The sequence below is a fragment of the Meles meles genome, chromosome 17, assembly GCF_922984935.1.
Source record: "Meles meles chromosome 17, mMelMel3.1 paternal haplotype, whole genome shotgun sequence".
NCBI classification, from domain to species: domain Eukaryota; kingdom Metazoa; phylum Chordata; class Mammalia; order Carnivora; family Mustelidae; genus Meles; species Meles meles.
Window position 1 is genome coordinate 5,595,189 of NC_060082.1, and position 23,375 is coordinate 5,618,563.

General features: G+C 50.6%; 1 protein-coding gene across 1 annotated transcript; it reads left to right on the forward strand.

The window, feature by feature from the left end:
- Window positions 1-353: 353 nt before the first annotated feature.
- On the forward strand, window positions 354-23,159 carry PCP4L1 (Purkinje cell protein 4 like 1). Its single transcript, XM_045982080.1, has 3 exons — window positions 354-605; window positions 21,427-21,481; window positions 22,086-23,159. Exons 1-3 carry the CDS (start codon window positions 597-599, stop codon window positions 22,226-22,228), a joined length of 207 nt encoding a protein of 68 aa, XP_045838036.1. The 5' UTR covers window positions 354-596; the 3' UTR covers window positions 22,229-23,159.
- Window positions 23,160-23,375: the final 216 nt, after the last annotated feature.

Genomic DNA, 23,375 nt, shown 5'->3' on the forward strand with positions numbered 1-23,375 from the left:
CCTTTCCACTCCTGGTTTCCTGCGTCTCGGGGACCCTCGTGATTTCCCTCCAACTCTTGCTTCTCGCTCTCACAAACTCGCACGCTCCGTCCTTCCCCCTCTCCTTCCCTCCTTCGTGCGCTGCTCCTTCCCCTCGCTCCTCTGCGCCCGCTCCTTGGGTTTCCGCGCTCTCAGCCCCCGACGGTCTCCCACTCCTTCCCGCTCTCGGACGGTCTTACCCTAGTTTGGAGATGCAGCAGACCTCCGGGCCCGCCGCCATTGGGTGCGAGCGGCCGTCACTCTGCCGCAGGCGGCGCTCCCATTGGTCGCGCTGGAGGCGGGTGCGGAGCCGACTATAAAAGGTGGGCCCGGAGGAGGCGCGCGGAGCGGCTCCGACAGGACGGGGTCGGCAGGGGACACCCGGCGGGAAGCTGGTCGCCCAGAGCCGGGGTGCGGGTTCCGGAGCAGCGGCTCCCCGCGCGAGACTCTGCTCTTCGGCCGGGGCGCGCCCCCCGCCCCCCGAGCCCGACCACCCGCGGCCGTCGCCCGCGCAGCCCCGAGGACCCCTCGCCTCCCCTGCACGTGCCGCGTCCCGCGCGCCCCGTCCGGCCGCCGCGATGAGCGAGGTGAGCGCGGGCGCTGCCGGGCCCCGGCTCCGGGCGAGCCCGCGGCGGGGAGGCCGCGGCCCGGGTCCCAGGGAGCGAGGGAGGGCGCGGCAGCCCGGAGCCGCGGAGACCTGCGGGGGCGCCCCACTGCCCCTCCGGGGATGCTCCCATCTCGGGCGCTGGGAAGCGACTGGAAGACGGAGGCTTCAAGCCCCGCACTGTGCAGGGAGCTTTTGCTGCGGGGGTGGGGGGCGGTGGCTGGAACCGGGTGTAAAGGGGACTGCGGCCTCAGGGGATAAGTCGCCTCCTCGGGATACCACCCCCTGCATCTGCCCTAGCGCTCCGAGGGCACTCGGGCTTCCCTTCGGCCGCCAGACTTCGGGGAGAAACGCTCTCCTGCATCGTTCCTCTCCGAGGGCTGCGCTGCTCTTGCTCTGGTTAGGTAGCCTTCGGCAGGAACTCCAGCCTAGTCCCCTGAGGTGGCCACTTTGCCCCTTTTAGGAAGGGGGCATCCAGCCTCCTCTCATTCAGGCGGGAACCAACCATCGGAGGGACCATGTCTGCTATTCCGGAGCCCCTGCATGTCCACTCCCGGGGAGCTGTCCCCTCCAAGAGAGACCTCCCTCTGCAGTGCTTGTGACATCCTAGGTCTTCCTGTCAGGATCCACCGTGCTCATCCGAGCCAGAGCCAGTCCATCAACTGGCATTTTTCTCTCTTCCCAGAACACCATTCATAGGCAGGGGGTCAAAGCAGAGACTTGGAAAGACCTCTTCCATGGTTTGAATGCATTCGTAAGATCCAGAATCAAGGGTCTTCCTTCCCAAGTGAAGTCAGTATGGATGGGAGCATCACAAGCTTGCTCCGTGCAACCCCGTTCCCAGTGCCCAGCATCTTGTGATAGACCCAACTTCTCAGCTGTATGCCAGGTCTCAGCCCTACTACTTACCAGCTGTGTGGCTTTAGGCCAGTTCCGAAACCATTCTCTGCTTCGGTGTTTTATCTATAAAATTGGGGGAATACAGACTGTTTTGATTCAATGAGATGATATACACAAAGTACTTAGGACAGTGGCGCAGAGGAGGCACTCAGTCTACATTAGCTACGTCCCTGTTTCTTCTTTTCTGCTTTTGAATACGACAGAAAAGGAGCACAAGACTTCTCAAGAAGGGGCACCTGGGTGGCTCAGTTGGTTAAGCCTCTGTCTTCAGCTCAGGTCATGATCTCAGGGTCCTGGGATCGAGTCCCACATCGGGCTCTCTGCTCAGCAGGGAGCCTGCTTCCCCCTGCCTCTCTGCCTACTTGTGATCTCTCTGTGTCAAATAAAGAAATAAAATCTTAAAAAAAAAAAAAAAGACTTCTCAAGAAGACCAGGCTCATGGGCGGGGGAACAGGACCCTGAAGCCTAGGTCTCAGTTGAGATCTTTATCTTTAGAAGGAGCTCTGCCGGCTCCCGCCAAAACCGTCGTCCAGGGAGCCAATTAGTGCCGACTGCTATGTTGTCTTGGTTGCCATGTCCACTAAGTTTATCCTGGAAAATCCAGCTAGTCTGGGGGCTCCAGTGGTTTCTAGTCCCTCAGCTGGTTGTGACTGTGACCACGGCAGCCTTTCCGAAAGAAAAGGGGGGAAATGTATCTCTATCTCTATCTGTCGGTCTATCATTTCAGTCTTCTTTCCTTTTGCTTCTAACATGAGCAGCCCTGATATGAGAAGACAGGTTTTCTTTGCCCTCTTTCTCACTGAGGGCCGGAGTTCAAAGCCCCTTCTAGAGTTTCTAAATCTGAAAGTTGCAATTCAAGCCATCCCCTGGGAGTTTGTGATCTGAGGGCCATGCCGACACGAAGATGTGTGGTTGGCCTGAGTTTTTGGGGGGGGAAGTGCACAGACTCTCTGTAGGACATGCCACAGAACTGGCATTTATGGTGGTGTTTGGTGGAGTGACAAAGCGGTTTTGGTGACAGGGAAGAAGGTTGGGTGTTTGAGGGGAAAGTCGAGTCTTGACTTAGTGGCCGAACTTGGCTGGCCTCACTCAGGAGCTCAGCAGAATGATGACGATCGGACCTTGGATGGGGACTAGCTGTCCGTGTGCGCCGAGCTGCACAGCCTCCCAGGCTGTCGGAATGACTAACCAGCGATTTAGCTGTCAACGCTGCCTTTGAATACGGAGCTGAGCCTGGCTTCAGGGATGAATCTTTACAAAATCCGGAAGCAGCCACCTGGGAGAGCACATAGACTAGCTCTTCTGAACCTGATCCCCAAAGGAGGAGCCCGAGACCCAGCCTGTTTTCTTCCTCTGGAAAGAGCTCTGATAAAAAGCGGAAGTATTGCCCCGGGCCTCCGGAGCTCTCTGGAGACTCCCACTTCTTTTCTCTCAGTGCATCCCCACGGGGCTCCTTGCTCAGGCGGATGTGCCCGGCCCAGGAACACTCCGTGCACCCCAAATCTTATATAAGCCTCACCTCCCCCCACCTGCTTATCTGCTTGCTTCAGAGAAACGGCCTGCCACGAGAGCATCTGGGATCTCACAGAGAGATGTCCCTTTCAAGGGAAAGTAAAAGCCGGAGAGCAGTCTTCAGAGCCTGTGTGCCCGCAGAGCAGGGGTGCTGCTGGGGCCGCTGAAGAGGAGCTCCAGCCCTCCGCTTTGCCTCCGTGGCCGCTCGCTGTCCCTCAGTACTGCAGCCGAGCATCTCCCTGTCCACGTGCGTGTGAGTCCGTGCGCAGAATTGCTGCAGGGACTCATCTCCACTTGTCGTATTCGCAGCCGCAGGCAGGACCCGACTGCTGTGAATCCCAGTCTGTCTCCGAGAATTTCGTAACTTTTCATTGAGGGATGGGAGATGTGTTCACCCCCTGAGGCTCTTGCCTCTAAGACCCCTCGTCCTGCGGTGGAGCTGCTGCTTCCAAGCACACTCGGCAAGTCCTCCTGTGATCCCGTTGTATTTCTCAACGGAGAGGAGCCCTCCTCGAGGAAGCCCTTGGTGTGGCAGTCATTCTGTCGCAAGGAGGGTCTTGGATGGGAACCGCCCTCCTGGTGTCTGTCTTGTGTGTGGGCTGGGGGGGGGGGCTGGAGCGAGGAGTGGATCCAGGAGAAATCTCACTAGGAGAGAGCTTAGAACTGACACGCCCTCCTTGATTATTCTGCTTGCTGTCCTCTTTTTTTTTTTTTAATTTTTATTTATTTATTTGACAGAGAAATAGCACAAGTAAGCAGAGCGGCAGGCAGAGGGAGAGAGAGAAGCAGACTCTCTGCTGCTCAGGGATCCTGATGCGGGGCTCGATGCAGAGCTTGATCCCAGGACCCTGGAATCATGACTTGAGCCGGAGGCAGCGGCTTAACCAACTGAGCCATCCAGGTGCCCCTGCTTGCTGTCCTCTTAAGCAATAGTAACAGGACAGCACATTTGGGGGGTCACATTCTCTTTCCTGTGCATATCTGTCAGAATCCCCACAATGGAAGTTTGGTCAGGTTGATGTCTTCTGTGAGCCAGTTTTTAGGGAACCTGGGAGGGACTTGGAGGAACTCCCAGTGTCTCTCTCCCTTTCTCTCTCTCTGGTATTTTATTATCATTGTGGTTCTAGTGGACATATAAAATAGAAGGGTTAGTTATTTAATATTGGGATGCCTTCCACCTCTGGAAATGATCTGTGTTCCAAAGTAAGGGAAACCAGAACTTGGTTCTAGAACTTGCTTTTCCTTTTCTTAGTCACCCATCCAGGTTGTTGGCTCTGGCTGCTTGTCACTGGTGAAAGCAGATGACTGCTGTCTTCTAACCGGGAATGTGGACGACTGTTTTTGCTAAGCAGCAGCTGTGATCTGTTACCTCTCAGAATGTCAAGTCTTTATAGGGGCAGGCACCCATAATAATGTGGCTGGTGTCCAAATACGCAAATCTCATGCCTCTTTCATGTCTGTCTGTGGGGGGTCTTAGCTGATGAACGTGATGGAGATAGGGTTGACCAGGGAGAGGCAGGAGGAAGGATCAGGTCAGCAATTGTCTTTTCAAGGTAGTGCTTCTGTGAATGTCTTTCCCCATTTTCTGTTATTCTGTAGTTCCAAATCGTCTTTCATGAGTCTGTTTTATCATGGAAAAAAAGCTCAGTTTGCAAAAATTCTTTAAGGTAGAAATACAGGTATATCTTTCACCAAGAGAATCTCAAGTAATATACCCAGACATTTTAGTGATATAATTTTAGATTTGTTAAGAAGCCCTAAAGCTCATATGATCCCATCTTCTCATCTTACAGATGAGGAAACTGAGGCCCAAACCTTATGTAAGTTGACACAATGCTAGAGCCAAGACTAGGACACAGACTTCTCACAGCAAAAGAATTCCGTAAGAGTCCTTTAATGTGTTACCCCGGTGAGTACAGAATGCTTTAATTCATATGCAACTGTAAAGGAATAGAGCACAAGTACTTTCTACAGGAAATCTGAGCAGTGTCATTTAATAAATGCTCATCCAGAGGGTAGAGAGAAAGACCAGCATGAGACGATAGGTATCAGCAGCAGACATTTGGGTAGAATACTAGGCAGGCGGAGTACTATTCTCCCTGAGGCAGGTTGATGTCTGGTCATCCTGGAAGAGGGTGCCCGAGTGATGCTGGAGACCCAGAGGCCCCTTTCGTGGTTCTTAATCCCTAGTGTCCATCACTGATCCCCATAACCTGCAGACCATCAAGGACCAGAAGGAGCGGTTTTCTTTCTGAAAAGAAAGAAATAAGAGCAATGCTCTTAACTCTGAAGTATTTGACTTGGAGGACCCAGTGCAGGAACAGATAGCTCAGCAAAGCTGGTGTCCCTACTAACCAAACGGGCGCTGAACACTGAGCCCTTCGCTGGGCTTCTTGACTTCCAAGAAGAGTACAAAGGCTTTGGGAGGAAAACTCTAATAAGGGGGAACAGGAGAAAGTATTAGACCCGCAAAGTAACTGATGGAAACCTGCTGGGACCCTGGGATCCTAAATGTGTGGTTTTCTACATCCATACCCTGGACCGGCTGCTCAAAATGCCTTGATTTGTCCCAGAATTGTTTTACCTGCAAGAGTAAGCAACGTGAGAAGCAGATCCAAAACCACTTTTCTTTTTTTTTACAAAAATGTTTATTTATTTATTTGACAGAGAGAGAGAGGGAACACAAGTAGGGGGAGTGGAAGAGGGAGAAGCAGGCTTCTTGTGGATCCCAGGGTCCTGAGCTGAAGGCAGCCGCTTAATGATGGAGCCACCCAGGCACCCCGCCCCCCAAACCACTTTTTTCTAAGAGAGCCGCATGCCTGCAGGTGCCTGTAAACAAGTGCCTTGAAACCTGGCCCTTGTCCCGCTCTCCTCCCCAGGTCTGATGATGGCTTCATTCCAGGCTGACTCCTGAAGGCCTGCCCACCTGGGTTTCCCGGCAGCCCCCGCGCCCCAGGGAAAGAGGTGCCATTTATCACGCTGTTGTCCCTGGTGCTGCCTGCCTCCCACACAAAGCCCTCCAGCTGAGTGTTTGCTTTGTGAGCTGTGGGGGGATTAATACGTTTATTTTGGGACATTAACGCCATGGGTGGGATGCACATTGAAGATTATAGTAATAAATGATGCTTTGGCACTCCTTGCTCTCCCCCACCCCCTGCCCGCGGTATGGGGTAGAAGGCACAGCTCCAAGCCGTGTGCAGAGCAGCACAAATAACCACTCATTAAACCGTGGCAGCCCGTGCTGGGGGGAACGGCCGGGGCTGTTGACTCACTGCATACCAGAAGCTGGCATGGCCAAGGAATTCTGCCTCGGACTGGGGGGGGGGGGGTTACTGCTATTCCAGGCAACAGGGCTGGGGTGGCTGAGGGGACGATGGGGGCTTGGGAGCTCGGCCTCTGCCTGGGTTCTGTTCCCATCGCGGGAGACATCTGAGTTATAAGGTATTTGGGTTGTATTCCTTATTTGAGGAGAAGGATGTGTGTATATAGAGCCAGAGGAAGCATTCCTCGTTCTCTCTCTGCTATTATCTGGAGGGTGACCTTGAACAAGTCTTTCCGAGGCTGTTTGAGGACTGCAGCTGGCTGCCGTGCTGAGTGCCGGAAGAACTGGAAGGGCTCCAGCGGCGCTCCTAACAGCAGGCGGGGTCTCTCCCAGGGCCCCTCAGATGCCCTCCAGGCACGACCTTCTTCTAGCATGGGGGGGAAGGACACCCAGTAGGGCAAGAAGGGTCCCTGGAGACCTCTTCGTCACCACTGGGAAGCAGATGCGCTCACGCCCCCTTCATGTGCTGCGCCTCTGAAACAAGCCGGGAGCGGGCGGAGCCTCGGATTTCTGTCAGTACACCAGCGAGGAAGGGGTCTTTTGGGGATCCTATTAGGACTTTTAGGCTTCGGGCCCTTTTGAGGTTTCCTGCTCCTGACCCGCAGGACGGGATTCAGAGCACCTGTGCCTGTTCATGCGAGCAGAGCGACGGCCGCTGAACTAGAATGAGGATACGATGTGTTTCGTTTGCAAAGCACCCAGGCGGGATCATGCAAATCCAGGCGTGCCGAGGTGCCCCTTTGTTCCTTTTGTTGCTGCTGCTAACGCCCAGTGAGGCGGCTTTTCCGAGCCGGGTGGGAAGAGGAGAACAGGGAAACCTGGCTAGTTCACCTTCCCCAAGGTCAGGTCTAACTTGATGCTGGGAGCCGAGGGGGTGACACTCTCTTGCCTCTCCTGGCGACAGTGGTTGCCATGGCAACACCATCAACGATGAAAAAGACAGAAAGGAAGAGACACACCCGGCGGAGGCAGGGGGAGTCAGGCCAACAGCGAGAAGGTCCCTCTTCCCCAGTTACCACGGCCTGACGGCTCTCAGGTGCTTTGCCAAGACGACGCCAGCCAAGCAGCCCTCTGAGGCAACGGATAGATTTGCGCAACCATCTTTATGATTAAAAAAAAAAGTGTGTGTGTCATGTCTTAGGGTTCTTTGAAATGAAATGTGATCCTTATGGGGGTTCAGGACATCCCTCCTGTGCGCCTGGGAGGGGCTCCAGGAGGCTCCAGGCTCCAGACCCTGCCGCGGCTGGACAGAATGCAGATTCCACCCAGTAGACCATTGCCGGGCCCTTTCCCAGAGGCTTAGAGCCCTTGTCAGCTTTTCTGGGGACAAACATAGGGAAGATGGAGACTTGGATTTCCAGCGTCGGTTTACAGTAAAGAGTTCGGTTACGAAGTTGCTGCGGTGGCAGAATAAGCCTCATGGCCCTTAGAGCGATCCTGGGCATCGTCTCCTTGTTCAGTTCTACGTAGTGAAGATCGACTCGGTGGCAACTTCAGGCTTTGATTCCAGGACCTTAAACCCAGGGACTGGACCTACTTTTTGTTTTGTTTTTAAGACTTATTCATTTATTTGGGGAGGAGAAGGAGATGGAGAGAGAGTCTGAAGCCGACTCTGTGCTGAGCACGGGCCAGTCCATGACCCTGAGATTGTGACCTGAGCCGGAACCAAGAGTCAGACGCTCAACCGACCGAACCACCCAGGCACCCCTCGTCCTATTCTTCTATATAACCCAGAGTTACTTCACTTCGGAATAATAACTATTTCATATACGCTAGGGATTCTAACACACATTGTCTCCAGCTCTTTTCACCCTCCGAAATAGACATTATCTCTCTTCTGCAGATGAGAGATCCGGGCACAGCAAGGCCATGCCATCTGCTCAATGTCACACAGCCAGGAACGGCAGAGCAGGGATTTGAAGAGGCTCAATGCAGGTCCAGGGTACGAAACCAGATCTGCCTAGCTCTACCTAATATGCCATAATGCTTCTGCCAGGAATCCGAGGCTTGAGGAGTTTTCATTCATGTAACTATCAAGTAACTTCTCCGTGCAAGACATAGGTCGTTGTTCCCGTGACACTGAAATACACGGTGACTGTGAACGTTGCTTTGAAGGGAAGGCGGTCTGGGGAGTGGGAAATACACTTCTGGAGGTGCTCTCCTTCAGCCCCTGCTCCAGCTCAGACATGTAGGTTGAGCTGAGGAAAAGCAATGACCTGACGTCTGAGGCCCTCATCTCCGAGGCCCTCAGCCATCGGAAAACCACTTGGACTTCAGAGACCTGGCTGAGGTGCCAAGGAGAGCAGAATGGGAAGTCCTTCCATTCATCCCACAAATACGGAGCGCGTGTCCTGTGTAAGGTCTTGTGCTAGACCCTGGAGTACAGCAGAGGAGAAGACGGACACAGCCCCTACCCGCGTAGGAACTTGCACAGAAACGGAAGAGAATACATTCAGGTTCTAACTACAGAATCCTTACTTAGTTACATGAGTAATAAGTGCTACCAAGAAGAAATCTGGGTGCTATTAAAACATAATGAAGGCCCTCGCAGAGTCTGGGGAGTGGAGAATAGCTTCCTGGGAGACAGCGAGCCCTCGAGGGGAGCTCTGAAATAAGCAGGAATTAACTAAATAAAAGGGAGCAGGGCTAGGAGAACCTTGCACCAAGGTCCTGAGGTGGGAAGGGGCAAGGTATGCTCCAGAGACGAGGTTACCGAAGTAATCAGAGGCTGCGAACGTAGGGCCCTGATGGCCACGTGAAGGATTTTGCTTATTCTAAGGGCATCAGTAACCGCTTGGGCTATTGCGGTGGCCCACGTAGGAATCAACCGTCTGAGGGCCAGCGCGGTGGGGAGAAGTGAATGGGGTAAGAGATACTTGGGTAAAGTTAACAGGAATTAATACTGACTGGATATGGAATGTGATGGGAAGAAGGTGTCTAGAAGGCTTTCCAGGCTTCTGGCTTGTACAAGTAGATGAGATCGAGAATATTTGCAGAAGCCTCGGCTGGGTCAGTAGGCTTGTGAGTCCAGTTTGAGACACATAGAGCTTGAGGTTTCCTTTTTCTTTCTTTTTTTTTTAAGATTTAAAAAAAGGGCGCCTGGGTGGCTCAGTGGTTTAAGCCGCTGCCTTCGGCTCAGGTCATGATCTCAGGGTCCTGGGATCGAGTCCCACATCGGGCTCTCTGCTCGGCAGGGAGCCTGCTTCCCTCTCACTCTCTCTGCCTGCCTCTCTGCCTACTTGTGATCTCTCTCTGTCAAATAAATAAATAAAATCTTTAAAAAAAAAGATTTTAATTATTTATTTGACGGAGGGAGAGAGAGGAGGAGTGGGAGCTGGGACTGGGGGGCTGCGAGAGAGGGTCAGCAGACTGGGCGCGGGGCTCGATTCCACCCTGAGATCGTGACCTGAGCTGCAATCAAGAGTCGATGGCCTCACCGCCTGAGCCACCCAGGCGCCCCTAGAGATTGCGGTTTCTGTAAACATCCAGTGGAGGTGTTTTGAAACACGGAGGAGAGGTCTGGGAGAGAGAGATGCGCCTGGAGGCCTCAGTGGCGCTGTGTGCAGTGTAGTAGCCTCTAGCCGCACGTCACTCTCCTCCTTATTAATTATTTGACCAACGATGATTGAATAATTAGTTAAAATTAAATAAAATTGTAAGTCTTGGGTGCCCGGGTGGCTCAGTGGTTAAGCCTCTGCCTTCATCCCAGGTCATGATCCCAGGGTCCTGGGATCGAGCCCCACGTCGGCTCTCTGCTCAGCCAGGAGCCTGCTTCCTCCTCTCTCTCTGTCTGCCTCTCTGCCTACTTGTGATCTCTGTCTGTCAAATAAATAAATTAAATCTTAATAAAAATTATAAGTCTTGTTCCCCGGTTGCACTAGAAACATTGCAAAGTGTTCAGTAGCCGCACATGTCTAGCGGATTGCGTGCATCAGACCGCACAGATAGAAAACGCCGCAGAACGTTCTACGGTAAGCTTTCTCTGTCATGGGCCGGATACTAAATATTTTTCGCTTCGTGGACGTATATGGCCTCTGTCGCAACTATTCAGCTCTGCTGATGTCCTGCCAAAGATAAGATGTAAACAGCGGGTCTGGCTGCCAAACTCTATTTACAAAAACAGGCCAGAGGCCAGACTTGGTGGCTACCGGACAGAACCGGCAGAAATGATAACATGTCAGAGGTACAGGTAGCATCATGTAGGAAGAAAGAGCAGCAGGGAGGCTAGCTCTAAACCTGGAGGGTCTCTGGTCCTTAAACATTGGGCAGAAGTGCCCAGAAAGATGGGAGAAAAAGCAGGAAAAAACCATGGTGCCTCAGGAGCCAGGGAAAGACTATGGGAGAAGAAAGGTGAAATGATTGAGCGTCGAATGCTTCAAGAGGTCAAGCCAAAGGGAGCTCGCACCTTTGCATTTGATGGGTGTCAGAGAGAGTATGGGTTATCGCGGGAGTGATTCCCGCGAGTAGGAGGGGGAGAAGTGGGGCTGAAGTGGTTTGGAGAGCGTGGGAGCTGAGGAAGTGGGAGACAGTAAGTGTTCAGAGAGCTCCGCTTTAAAGAGAGGGGAGCGGGAGAGGCCTGGCTCTCCCTGTCCCCCCCATCTTTCTCCCCTCCTGCCTCCCCCACCTTTCTAAGTGGTCCTTCTCAGTCTTGGCCAGCCTGCTGACCTCTCCTTAAAACATGAATTAAAGTTTTTCCACACTTAAAACATTAATTAAGGGTATAATTTTGATGCAATAAAATTGCCCTTATCAGTGTATAGTTCTGTGAATCTTTCTTTTAAATATTTATTTATTAAACAAAGATTTATGTATCTTACTTCTGAGATAAAGAGAGCATGTGGGGTGGGGGTGGGCAGAGGGAGAGAGAGAATCCCAAGCAGATTCCTCACTGAGCACAGAGCTGACTTGGGTCTCAATCTCACGACCCCAAGATCATGACCAGAGCCCAGACTGAATCAGACGCTTAACCGACTCAGCCATCAGATGCCCCAGGTCTGTAAACGTGACAAACACGTAGTCATGAAACCACCACCACAATCAAGATACAGACCAGTTTCATCATCCCCGAGTTCCCCACTTCTGCTTTGTAGTCGCCCCTGCCATGACCTCAGGCTTTATCAGGCATTGAACTGATCTTTCTGCTTTCATGATAGTCTTGCCTTTAGAAGAATGTCGTATAATTCTTTCGCTTAATGTCATGCCTTTTTTTTTTTTTTTAAGTAAACTCAGCTGAGGGGCACTTGAGTTGTTTCCAGTTTTGGGTGATTACAAGTAAAGCTATTACAAACATCCACTTACAGGTTTCTGGGTAGAGGTTTTAATTCCGCTTTGGTAAATACCTAGGAACAGGATTGCTGGTGTTAGCAATAAAGGTGTACCTAACCTGCCCAAGTAGCCGCACCATCTTGCATTCCCAGCAACAATGTACGAGAACTGCAGACACTCCGTATCTCTGCCGACACTTGGTATTGTCGTTTCAAAGAACCGTTCTAGTAGGTACGTAATGGTATCTCAGCGTGGTTTCAGTTTGAATTTCCCAAATGACTAATGATGTCATGTATCTTTTCCTGTGCTCGTTTGTCATCCATGCAGCTTCTAACGTGAGAAGTCCAAATATCCTGCCCACTTTTACAAACTGCCTTCCTGTTACCAGGCTCTGAAAGGTCTTTATCTATCTGGGATACAAGTCCTTAGTCAAATATATAATTTGCAAATGTTTTCTTCCAGTCTATAGCTTGTCTCTTCATTCTTTTAGGACTGTCTTTCAAAGAGCATTTCTTGTTAAATTTTGATAAATAAATATCTATTCTTGTTTAAAAATAGAACCACCCTGTGATCCGGCAGTGGCACTACTAGGTATTTATGCAGAGGACACAAAAATACAGATTCAAAGGGGTACGCGCACCCCGATGTTTATAGCAGCACTATCTGCACTAGCCAAACTATGGAAAGAGCCCAAATGTCCATTGACGGATGAATGATAAAGAAGATGTGATACACACACACACACACACACACACACACACACACACACACACACACAATGGAATACTACTCAGCCATCAACAAGAATGCAATCTCCCCTTTTGCAACGACATGGATGGAACTAGCGTGTGTTATACTAAGCGAAATAAGTCAGTCAGAGAAAGACAAATACTATATGATTTCACTCATATATGGAATTTAAGAAACAAAACAGACGAACATGTGGGAGGGGGGAAAAAGAGAGAAGGAAGCAAACGGAAGAGACTCTTAATGATACAGAGCTAACTGAGGGTTGATGGAGGGAGGTGGGTGGGGGGCAGGCTAGAAGGCAGTGGGTGTTAAGGAGGGCACTTATGGTGAGTGCTGGGTGTTGTATGTAAGTGATGAATCACTAAATTCTATTCCCGAACCAATATTACACTATACGTGTAGTACAAAGAGCAGTTCTTAATTTTGACAAAGTCTAATTTATAATTTTTTTCTTTTATGAATTCTATCTTTGGACTAGCTAAAAAATCTTTGCCTACCACAAGGTTGCAAAGTTTTTTTTCTATATTTTCTTCTAGAGGTTTTATAGTTTTAGGTTTTGTATACAGTTGGAGTTAATTTTTTATGAACTGCAAGGTTTAGATTGAGGTTTTTTTGGTTGTTGGGCTTTTTTTTTTAACATGGTTCTTCATATTTTTTGAAAAGATCCCCCTGATCTTTAAATATTGGGGTTCCTCAACACGTGGTCCTAGACATGCTTCTTTTCCCTGTGATGGTAGTTGAAGAAGGAATTCAGATTGAGGAAGCCTTCTTTTCCTATTTTAAAAGAGGGAGAGGTTTTTCTTTTTTTTAAAGAATTATTTATTTATTTTTTTGAGAGAGAGAGCATGAGAGGGGGAGGGTCAGAGGGAGAAGCAGGCTCCCTGCTGAGCAGGGAGCCTGATGCAGGACTCAATCCTGGGACTCTAGGACCATGACCTGAGCCAAAGGTAGTCACTTAACCAACAGAGCATTGGACCTCCCAGGCGTCCCAGAGGAAGATGTTCTATATATGAGAGTGAGGGGGGCTGATTGTAAGGAGTCTGGAGAAGCAGAAAGGGGAGTGGGACCCAAAGCTCCGATGGAAGGACAGGAATTCATCCAAGCACTGACGAATGCCCTGGGAGGAGGTATCGTCCAGGGAAAGTGAGGCCGTGTCATGTCAGATCCCACTCTGTGCCCTCAAAGCCTTTCTTTAGGCTAACAGGACTTGCATCTCCTTTTCCTCCTTCTCCCGTGGGGAGGGAGAGTCGACAATTTTGAGCTGCAGAGGAAACAAGCGTATACTCATAGGGACGCAGCCGCCGCTGCCAAGATGACAGAATGGAACACTGGGGTAGGTCAGGCCCAGAGGGGAGGAGAGGAGGGACACCGGAAGGTAGGCGAGGAAAGAAGTAGGGCCCTCTGGGGAAAGGCGGGAGTGGATGGGCCTCCCGGTTGCTAATTAGCGTTTGGTGCATGTTGAGAAGTGGGAAACATTTCGTCTGTGTGCACCTTGGGGCTGAACTTGAACCAAGCTCCAGGCGCACTAGAAACGCGGAGTAACAGACCTGACGGTGAGCGAGGGAGTCATTCGAAATGGAAACCAGTGGGACGATCCTACCCACGGAATTCTCAGAACCTGAGCAGGCGAGCATCTGGCCCTGGGAGTGCAGAACAACACCCTCAGGTTATAGCTGTCCTCCGAGGCCAGCCTAGGGTGTGTCCCGAGGCCCACTGCGCACACGTCAAGATAAAAGAATCAGGGTGGTCAGCTCCCCGGGCAGAGTAGGACTCTGAGTCAGTAGGCATGGTCTGGGATCAGGTTCCATAGTAAGATTTCCCCGTAATGGGTGGACAGGACACCATTCTCCGTGCTTCTGGTAGAACACAGGAGAAGGGCTGGGGACTGTGGACTGAGAGACCAGCCCATGACAGTGGGACTTGGGGGACGTCATGATCCCTAGAACTTTCCTTCCTACCTGCCTTCCTCGGCTAGACTGGGAGAGACAGCATAGCAGCATGGCGTTCAAAAGCACGCACTCTCGAGTCAGACTGTCTTTTTTTTTTTAAGATTTTATTTATTGATTTGGGAGAGAGTGAGAGAACATGAGCGGGAAGGAAGGGAGGAGGGGGAGGGAGAGCCAGACTCCCCACTGAGCAGGGAGCTGCACGTGGGGCTCGACCCCAGGACCCTGAGATCATGACCTGTACCAAAGGCAGACGCTTAACGGACTGAGCTCCCCAGGCGCCCCATGGAGTCAGACTGCCTTGATTCAGATTCTGGCTTTGCTACTTCTTAGCTGTTATGACCGTAGGCAAGTTAATGACCCTCTCGTACCTCAGTTTCCATGCCTGTAAAACGAGAATAATAACGAGCCATCTTATGGGGCTGTCACAGTGACTCAGCGTGCCAGTGTTTGCAATGTGTGCGGACACGTGACTGGCACGTAGAAGGTATCACACATGTGGTTACTAATAGGGCGAGGGGAGGTGGCGTGCTGTAGGCCGGGACTCCTTCGAGTTCCCCCCCTGAATCCCATAAGGAAAAGGAAGGACTTGCCACCCCGCATCACTGTTGTTACTACTGGTCAAAAGGGTGCCCGGGAGTTCCTAATGCATACCTGGCTAGGATGTGAGGCAGAGAGAGCTGAGAAACCCTCCCCGGGCACAGCAATTTGTGGGGTCAGCATCGATCCTGGAGAGGTGGAGTTTGCGGGACAGGCGCTCTGACGGGCCGTGTCTGTTTCACCCAGAGCAGACCTCGTGCCTCCTTGGTTCACCCACAGTGCAGTGAGTCTGACTGCTCAACAGTGATGTACCAGAGGACCTCGGTTCATCGAATAGCATTGAGTTTCTGGAAAACAACCAGAGGGTTGGGGCAGAGACCAGGCTCCAGTAAAGGGCTGAGAACTAGACAGAGTGTGGGAACTAACAACCTGTGATCTAACCGTCCCTACCCCCAACCTCAGCAAATCACCAAAACTAAATCTAGAAATCCAGTGTTCTGAGCAGCTATTTTGAGAATTGGCTGGAGAGGGCGGAGGGTGGAGGGAGGAGGGGCAGGAGGGAGAAGCCTCCGCGTACTACTTTCCAGCAGAAGGCACCAGGGAGATTTCCAGGGGCCTTGTGAGCAGTAGGGTTTTTCTCCTCCTTACAGCACCCTTTTCTGGTCTCCCCGGTGCCCTCTTGTACACTTACGCGAAGTGGAGCTGAGAAGCCCGGGAGGACCAGACAGCAGCTGAACCGTGACTCCATTCCAGGGTCCATATTCTCAGGAGAGACTCAGGAAGGGGGACAGCTGGCAGGGCAGGGGGCTGGGGAGTGGTGGTCCGGGGGGTTCTGTCCTGACACATATTCGGGCTTGGTAGATGGTCACGATTAGCTGATCCGGGAAGCAAAGTAGAGGAAGAGACCGCCATCGGAGGGGAGATATTTAGAATTGGGTCCAGATTTTCCTCCAGAGGGGAAGGGCTGGGGTGAGGGGAATAGAGCCGGTGGATAAAGGGAACAGGCTTAGAGTCAGACAGAGGGATGACAGTTAAAGCAAGGATCAGAGTCGGGGATTTGCTGGCAATAGGGAAAGTAGGAGTTAAAGTCAGAGATCATGGCACTGTAGAATTTGCCTCGCGACCCATGACCCTCTGGTCTGGACTATGGACTGTTAGCCTATCACCCACCCATGGCCCGCTGCTGCAGTGTGGACAAGCCTCTTGCGATGGCGGTGTGCCAGAGTGAACCAGGGCACATGGGGGACTGCTGGGCCATTGTATCGATCGTGTGCAAATAACTAAACTAATAAATAATGACTATGACCACAGGAAGGTCATGGGGGAAGAAAGTTATGACCGGCCGGTGTCCCAAGAACGACCTTTCTTTCCATGGACCCTTTCTTTTGGCCAAGGGGGATTAGCAGAAATTCCACAGAGTTTCCAGATTTTTAATGCAATAAACAGATAGATAGATAAGCAGTCTATATATTTTACAGAATCGGACCATATCATTCCACAACCCACTTTTACAAATACTTAATTTTTGTTTTCCTTTAAATTATTGTTGTCTCCCCCCCTGCAACTTTTTATTCAAAAACTTACCCGAGTTGAAAGAATAATAGTTCAGTGTGCATCCAGATGCTTTTCACCTACATTTGGTCATTGTTGGCACATTAGTGCATCCAGATGCTTCTCACCTACATTTGGCCATTGTTGGCACATTAGTGTGTTTGGGCGAGCGTGTGACAGTCCTTCAGCTTGTGGGAGTGGTGCAGCCAGGTGGCTGGACGCCGAGTCCGCCGTGTGCGTCCCCAAGTCGGCCCTGATAGTCTCTAGCTGCGTGGCTTGACCTTGGACACTGTCTTTAACATCTTGAAGCCTCTTCCCTCAATTATAAAATAGGGATGACACCTCGGAAATTTCAGAGGATTCAATAGGATAATGTTGGGCATGTAATAAATGCTCAGTAAATATTGTTTGGGTGCTTGTCTTATCTCTTCACTCAGCGTGGAAGTTCGGGACAGTCTCATAACTGGTTTCTCTTTAAATCCGTGTCCATTAACCTGCGGGCCCTGAGTGCTGCTCAGGGGCTCACTGTTTCTTACTTTCTTACGTGATTGTCTCACTCATTCGCTTTTCTCCTCAAACCTTTTCTTTTTTAAGATTTTATTTATTTATTTGACAGAGAGAGCACAAGCAGGGGGAGCAGCAGGCAGAGGGTGAGGGACAAGCAGACTCCCCACTGAGCAGAGAGCCCAATGCGGGGCTCAGTCCCAGGACCCTGACATCATGACCTGAACCGAAGGCAGACACTTCACGGACGGAGCCACCCAGGCGCCCCCAACAAAGTGATTCCTTAAAAACATGTCAGAACATGTTTCCCTCTGCCCCAAGCTTTGTAACGCGTTCCCAGAAAAAACTCAGAAAAAAGTCTAATTGCTGTGGTCCAGACTTTCATATTCTGGCCGTCCACCCAACTTCCTTCCTTCTCCTCGCTCCCTCCTTCACTCGGCTCCAGCCGTGCTGGCTTTCTTACTCTTCCTCGAATAGAATAGAGCCAGGCCCAAAACCTGCCGCAGGGCCTTTCCATCTCATGTTTCATCGCCTAGAAGGCTCTTCTCCCACACACTCACAGGGCTCACCTCGATGTCATTCAAACCTCTGCTCAAATGTCACTCATCGCAGGGACCTTCCTAGACTACGCTCTTCTGTTTTCCTTCCTGGAGCGTGTCAGAAGCTGGCATCGTTGTTTAATGAGTTCAGGAATTTATTTTGCTCACTGCTCTGTCCCCTGCATCTAGAATAATAATTGGCCTGTGGGAAGCACCGGTACAGTAGTTGGAGAAATGAATCTGATGTTTCTTCTATACTCGGTTAGTGCCTAGAACCAAACACAAGGAAGTGGTTGATGAATATTTATCAAAATCGGGCTTAAATGGCATAATCTACACAGCATGCTCTGGAATTTATCGACGTCTTAAAGCAGAGCCCTGATGCCTGGCAGTCATCCTGCCAAGGTTTGCGTCGGTAAATGAGGGAGGATGCCATGTACTCCACGGAACTATTCTAAGGATGAGATACAGAACCTTCATGAGAAGCCCTCAGTTCCTGTATTGTGGCCAATAGCAAATACTCAGATTGTGAAATGAGGAAACAGACTCCATGTGTACCCAGGAGCCCACGGGTATGACTTGATCTCAAGATGAAGTGTGCTTGAGACAGGAGTGTCTGGATGGAGCAACTCTATTGATACAATTCCGAGGATAGGGAATTACTATTATTTTTTTTAAAGATTTTATTTTTTATTTATTTATTTGACAGAGAGATCACAAGTAGACAGAAAGGCAGGCAGAGAGAGAGAGAGGGAAGCAGGCTCCCTGCTGAGCAGAAAGCCCGATGCGGGACTCGATCCCAGGACCCTGAGATCATGACCTGAGCTGAAGGCAGCGGCTTAACCCACTGAGCCACCCAGGAGTCCTGGGAATTACTATTATTTTAACTTTAACGCTCCATCTGGACAGAGCGGCTAGAAAAAACCACACATATCAATTGACTAATCTAATTTCAAATTCATGGCCTTGGCCTTAGGAGGGGGCCTCAGTGCTTCCCAGCAATGCCGTTACCGTCCCCTAGTTCCATCACTTTCCTGCTTTCCTTAGACGAGTATCGCAAACCTTCTTTCCCCTTTCTTCAAGACCTCTTCCCTGCTCCTCTTGGATGACGACCTCGTTACCTATTTTACTCCAAAAACAGAAGCAATGAGAAGAGACCTTGTACATGTCCCCACCTGCCTGCCTCTGGGCCCACAAGCTGTGTTTTCCCTCCAGTTACTGTGGGTGATCTGTCTTTATCCTGTCCTTATCCCACTGCTCACGCACTAGAGCTCACCCTCTTTCTCCTCCTGCAAGGATCTTCTTTCTGTCCTGCAGTTTGTCCTTCTCTACTGAATCATTTTCTTTCTTTCTTTTTTAGATTTTATTTATTCGAGAGAGAGAAAGAGAGCAGGAGCAGAAGCAGGGGGGCACAGAGGCAGAGGGAGAAGCAGACTCCCCACTGACCACAGAGCCTGACGTGGGATTTGATCCCAGGACCCTGGGATCATGACCTGAGCCAAAGGCAGACGCTTCACCGACTGAGTCACCCAGGCTCCCCTCTCCTGAATCATTTTCATAAAACACAATCATTCTGTAATTTCTGTCATCTTAAGTCAAATCATCTCATGCCCTGTATCCCCCTCAAATATCCCCCACCCCCATTTTTGGGGAACTTGTTCTCTCTTTGCTGCTTCAGTGTCTCTCCTCCATTTTACTTACAAACCCATTCTACCCAGACTTTTTTGTTTTTAAATTTATTTGTTTATTTTTTTTCAGCGTAACAGTGTTCATTGTTTTTGCACAACACCCAGTGCTCCATGCAATACGTGCCCTCCCTATTGCCCACCACCTTGTTCCCCCAACCTCCCACCCCCGCCCCTTCAAAACCCTCTGGTTGTTTTTCAGAGTCCATAGTCTCTCAGGTTCATCTCCCCTTCCAGTTTCCCTCAATTCCCTCTCCTCTCCATCTCCCCATGTCCTCCATGTTATTTGTTATGCTCCACAAATAAGTGAAACCATATGATACTTGACTCTCTCTGCTTGACTTATTTCACTCAGCATAATCACTTTTAGTCCTGTCCATGTTGCTACAAAAGTTGGGTATTCATCCTTTCTTTCTTTTTTTTTTTTTTAATAAACATATAATGTATTTTTATCCCCAGGGATACAGGTCTGTAAATCACCAGGTTTACATACTTCACAGCACTCATGATAGCACATACCCTCCCCAATGTCCGTAACCCCCTCCCCCTCTCCCATCTACCCAGACTTTTGCTCCCTTCTTGCACTGTGACTTTTCTTGTCAAAGCCCCCGGTGATTTCCATACAACAAAACTCAGTGGCCAATCCCAGCTTATCTTACTTGGCCCACCTGCTGAATTGGACACAACCAATCACTCTCTCCTGCTTGAAATCGTTTCTTGACATGCTTTCTAAATCCCTATAATCTATTGGCTTTCTTCCTACTTGACTTCTCAATTTTTCTTACTAATTTTTCCTCTTTTTCTACAACCTCTCATCACTGGAATGCCCCAGGATCTGACGCTTTTCCCTTCTCTATCTAACGGTGATCTAACAGTCTGATGGCTTTAAATGTCATCCATATGTAAATAACAGACTCATTTATGTCTCTAAGCCAGATCCTGCTCCCTAACTCCTCTTGGATATCCAGCAGCTTATAAAAACATCTCCTCCTGAATGATTAATAGGCTTCTCTTCTTCCTTAAACCTGCTGCTCCTGCTATCGTCTCCATTTCAGGAAATGACAGTTCTTTTTTTTTTTTTTTTTTTCAGTTCCTTAAGCCAAATACTTTGGAGTCAGTGGGTTAAAGCCTCTGTCTTTGGCTCAGGTCATGATCCCAGGGTCCTGGAATCGAGCTCCGCATCAGGCGTTCTGCTCAGGGGAGAGCCTGCTTCCCTTCCTCTCTCTCTGCCTGCCTCTCTGCCTACTTGTGATCTCTGTCTGTCAAATAAATAAATAAAATCTTTTAAAAAAAAAGAAAATATACCCAGGATTGAACCATGCCTCACCACCCCCCGTGCCCCCTGTGCAGACCCAAGCAACCATTATTTCCTGCCTCGCTCTCTGCACTAACCTCCTATCAGGTTTTCCCGCTTCCTCCCTCGTGCCCTCTTTGCGCAAAGTGGTGGTCTTCGGTGCCTTCTCATCTCACTTGTAAAAGTCAAACTCCTTAAGAAGACTCCCCAGATTCTACATCATCTACCCACCCGAGTTCTCTCTGACCGGTCTCCGTCCCCCTTCCTCCTACTTCCTTCCTCTCCTTGCTCCAGCTGCATCGGTCTCTTTCCCTTCCTCAGACAGGCTCCTCTCCCTTCCCACAGCCGTCAGCAGCTCCTGCCTGGACTCAGGTAACCCTTCCTCCTTTATCTCTTTTAGCCTTTGGCTCAGATGCCACTTTCAGACAGAATTTTCCTGACCACTCTGGGTAAAACTGTATTTCTCCATTCCCACGAGCACTCACTACCTGCTTCCGTCTTTCCTCGGCAACACTTATCACCCCCTAACCTAACATTTTGTTTAATAGTCTCTCTGTATACTAGAATGTAAACCCCATGAGGGCAGGGTTTTTTCTGTTTTGTCCTCTGCAATGTTCCTAGTACGAATAAATGCTTGTTGAATGAGGGTTTTTTTTAAGACTTTATTTATCTAAAAAGAGACGGACACAGCGAGAGAGGGAACATGAACAGAGGGAGTGGGGGAGGGAGAAGCAGGCTCCCCACTGAGCAGGGAGCTTGATGTAGGGCTCCATCCCAGGACCCTGGGATCATGACCTGAGCAGACGCCTAACGACTGAGCCACCCAGGCGCCCCTTGTTGAATGAGTTTTGAGGACTTTTCTCCCTCTCTCTGATCTTCAGAAGACTTAGGAGTGCACCTGGTAAAAGGAGGACTTGAAAGTGTTGATGACGAGTCTATGGGGATGACACCTTAATACTTCTACAAACATCTAATACTCTGATTTTTCTTTTCCAGCTGAATACCAAAACATCCCCAGCAACCAACCAGGCACCTGGCCCAGAGGAAAAAGGTGAGTGGTGTCGGGTCTGGTGGTCCGTAGAGCGCATGAATACAGGGTTGTGAGGACAGGTAGGGCCATAAGTCTGGAAGCTCCTAGAGTCGGATGTAGTTGGAATAAGAATGTGGACAAGTGAAACAAAGCACTAGGCAAGAACCACTATACCTGTAGGCTTTCTTCCACTTTTTCCTAAAAAGGAAATCTAGGTATTTACTCCTTGATTCTGGCTCTGCAACGCTTGGAAACAGGCACCGTGATAGGAGGAAGCTCATGAGATTATCCAGCCACTGTCTCAAGCAGAAATTGGGGGAAATCTGGGTAAAGTCAGTATGCTCTGGGACTTTGAGTTGTAAGACTGAGGAATAAGTGATGATAGATGACATTTGTCCTCTTGGTCTAAGAGTGGCAAAGCTCCTGAGTAAGTTGAGCTACTTCTCAGCCTAGAAACCCGACTCAGTCTTCCAGGAGAGTAATCAGACATGTCTGGTCCTAGCAAAGGTTGGAGAACCTCCCAGAGCCCGCAGGAAATGGACCCTAACCACTGTATTTGAGGCCTGGAGAAAGGGGCAGGGGCAATGCAGGTTTACTCATCAGTGACTCTCTCCACTCTCTGCAGGGAAAGCTGGCAATGCCAAGAAGGCTGAGGAGGAAGAGGAGATTGACATTGACCTGACTGCGCCGGAAACAGAGAAGGCCGCCCTTGCCATTCAGGGCAAGTTCCGGAGATTCCAGAAAAGGAAAAAGGATCCCAGCTCCTGAACCACCAGCCTTGCCCTTCACTCTCTCCCTTCTCTCCCTTCACCGCAGCCTGACTCCTCTGTCTTTGTCACTTTGTCCCTCTAGCCTCTTGTTGAGGCAAGTTCAACCCTTATATATTATTTTCTCTGGTGCCCCCTCCTGCCGTCACAACAGTAGAGGCTCAAGGAACGTGGGGGAAGATGAATTCAACTGGCAGCCACTTGCTTAAGGGTGGGCCAGTTTGTCCTTGGGATAAGCCTCCTTGACCAGTACCCGTGCCTGGCCTGTGAGGCTGAAGAGCAAGAGGCTTGAAGGCTGAGAGAGGGACCCCGGACAGTGCTGGGGGGAGGGGAGAACCTTCAGAGTAGGGCGCCCGAGGGTGGGCCTAAGCATTGTTCCGCCAATTGCAACAGTCACACTTCAGGTAACGTGTTTCTGCTCTTCGCGTCCTTCTGCACCAACACACCCACCTTCCCTCCTGGGAGCTAAGGCACAGGGGGGACTGGACCCGCCCTCTGCTCAAGGGAGACCCAGATCAAGCACCTTCCACATTAGTGCATGCTGAGTAGGCGAGTTCTGAGAAGGGAGCGTGGGATGGGTGGAGGCCAGAGGAATTTCCTTCACCGTCCAGTCCAGGACCATCGGGGCAGAGGGCGAAGAGGTTTCAGAGGGGCACGGGCAGGGAGGTGGGCCTAGAATAGATTTGGGGATGCGAGAAAGGTAAGGGAGACACCGCTGCCGCTGGTAGACGTGGACTGGATGAAGGATTTCTGCTACCCTGCCTACCTCTAACCTCCCAAATCCAGCCATCCCTAGAGGCCACGCCAACCCAGGGACCCCGTAGTTGCCACCTCCCCCACTGTGCAGTCAGAGCAGAGTGGAATAGCTGCTCTGTGATTCGCGCATGTTTAATCATGATTAAAAACAACAAAACCAAACCCCAGTGGGGTCAGCTAGCCTCTACCTCTGTTTTTTTTTGGGACGAAGGCGAATGTGGCCTCAGGGAGGGTGGGGGACTGACCGCGTGGACCACACCACATCACAGGAACCAACACTGCCCTAGCAAGCTGTAGACCGAAACCCATCCCTTCCTCCCTCCCCCCCTCCCCCGACCTTGAGCTCACCTTGATTCACCGCCCACATGGTCTCTGTCTGCTGCCATCACCAC

Excerpts from the sequence above, each read along its gene's own strand:
- PCP4L1 (XM_045982080.1), top strand. Across the intron at positions 21,482-22,085 it reads ACCTGGCCCAGAGGAAAAAG|GGAAAGCTGGCAATGCCAAG; the intron begins GTGAGTGGTGTC and ends CACTCTCTGCAG.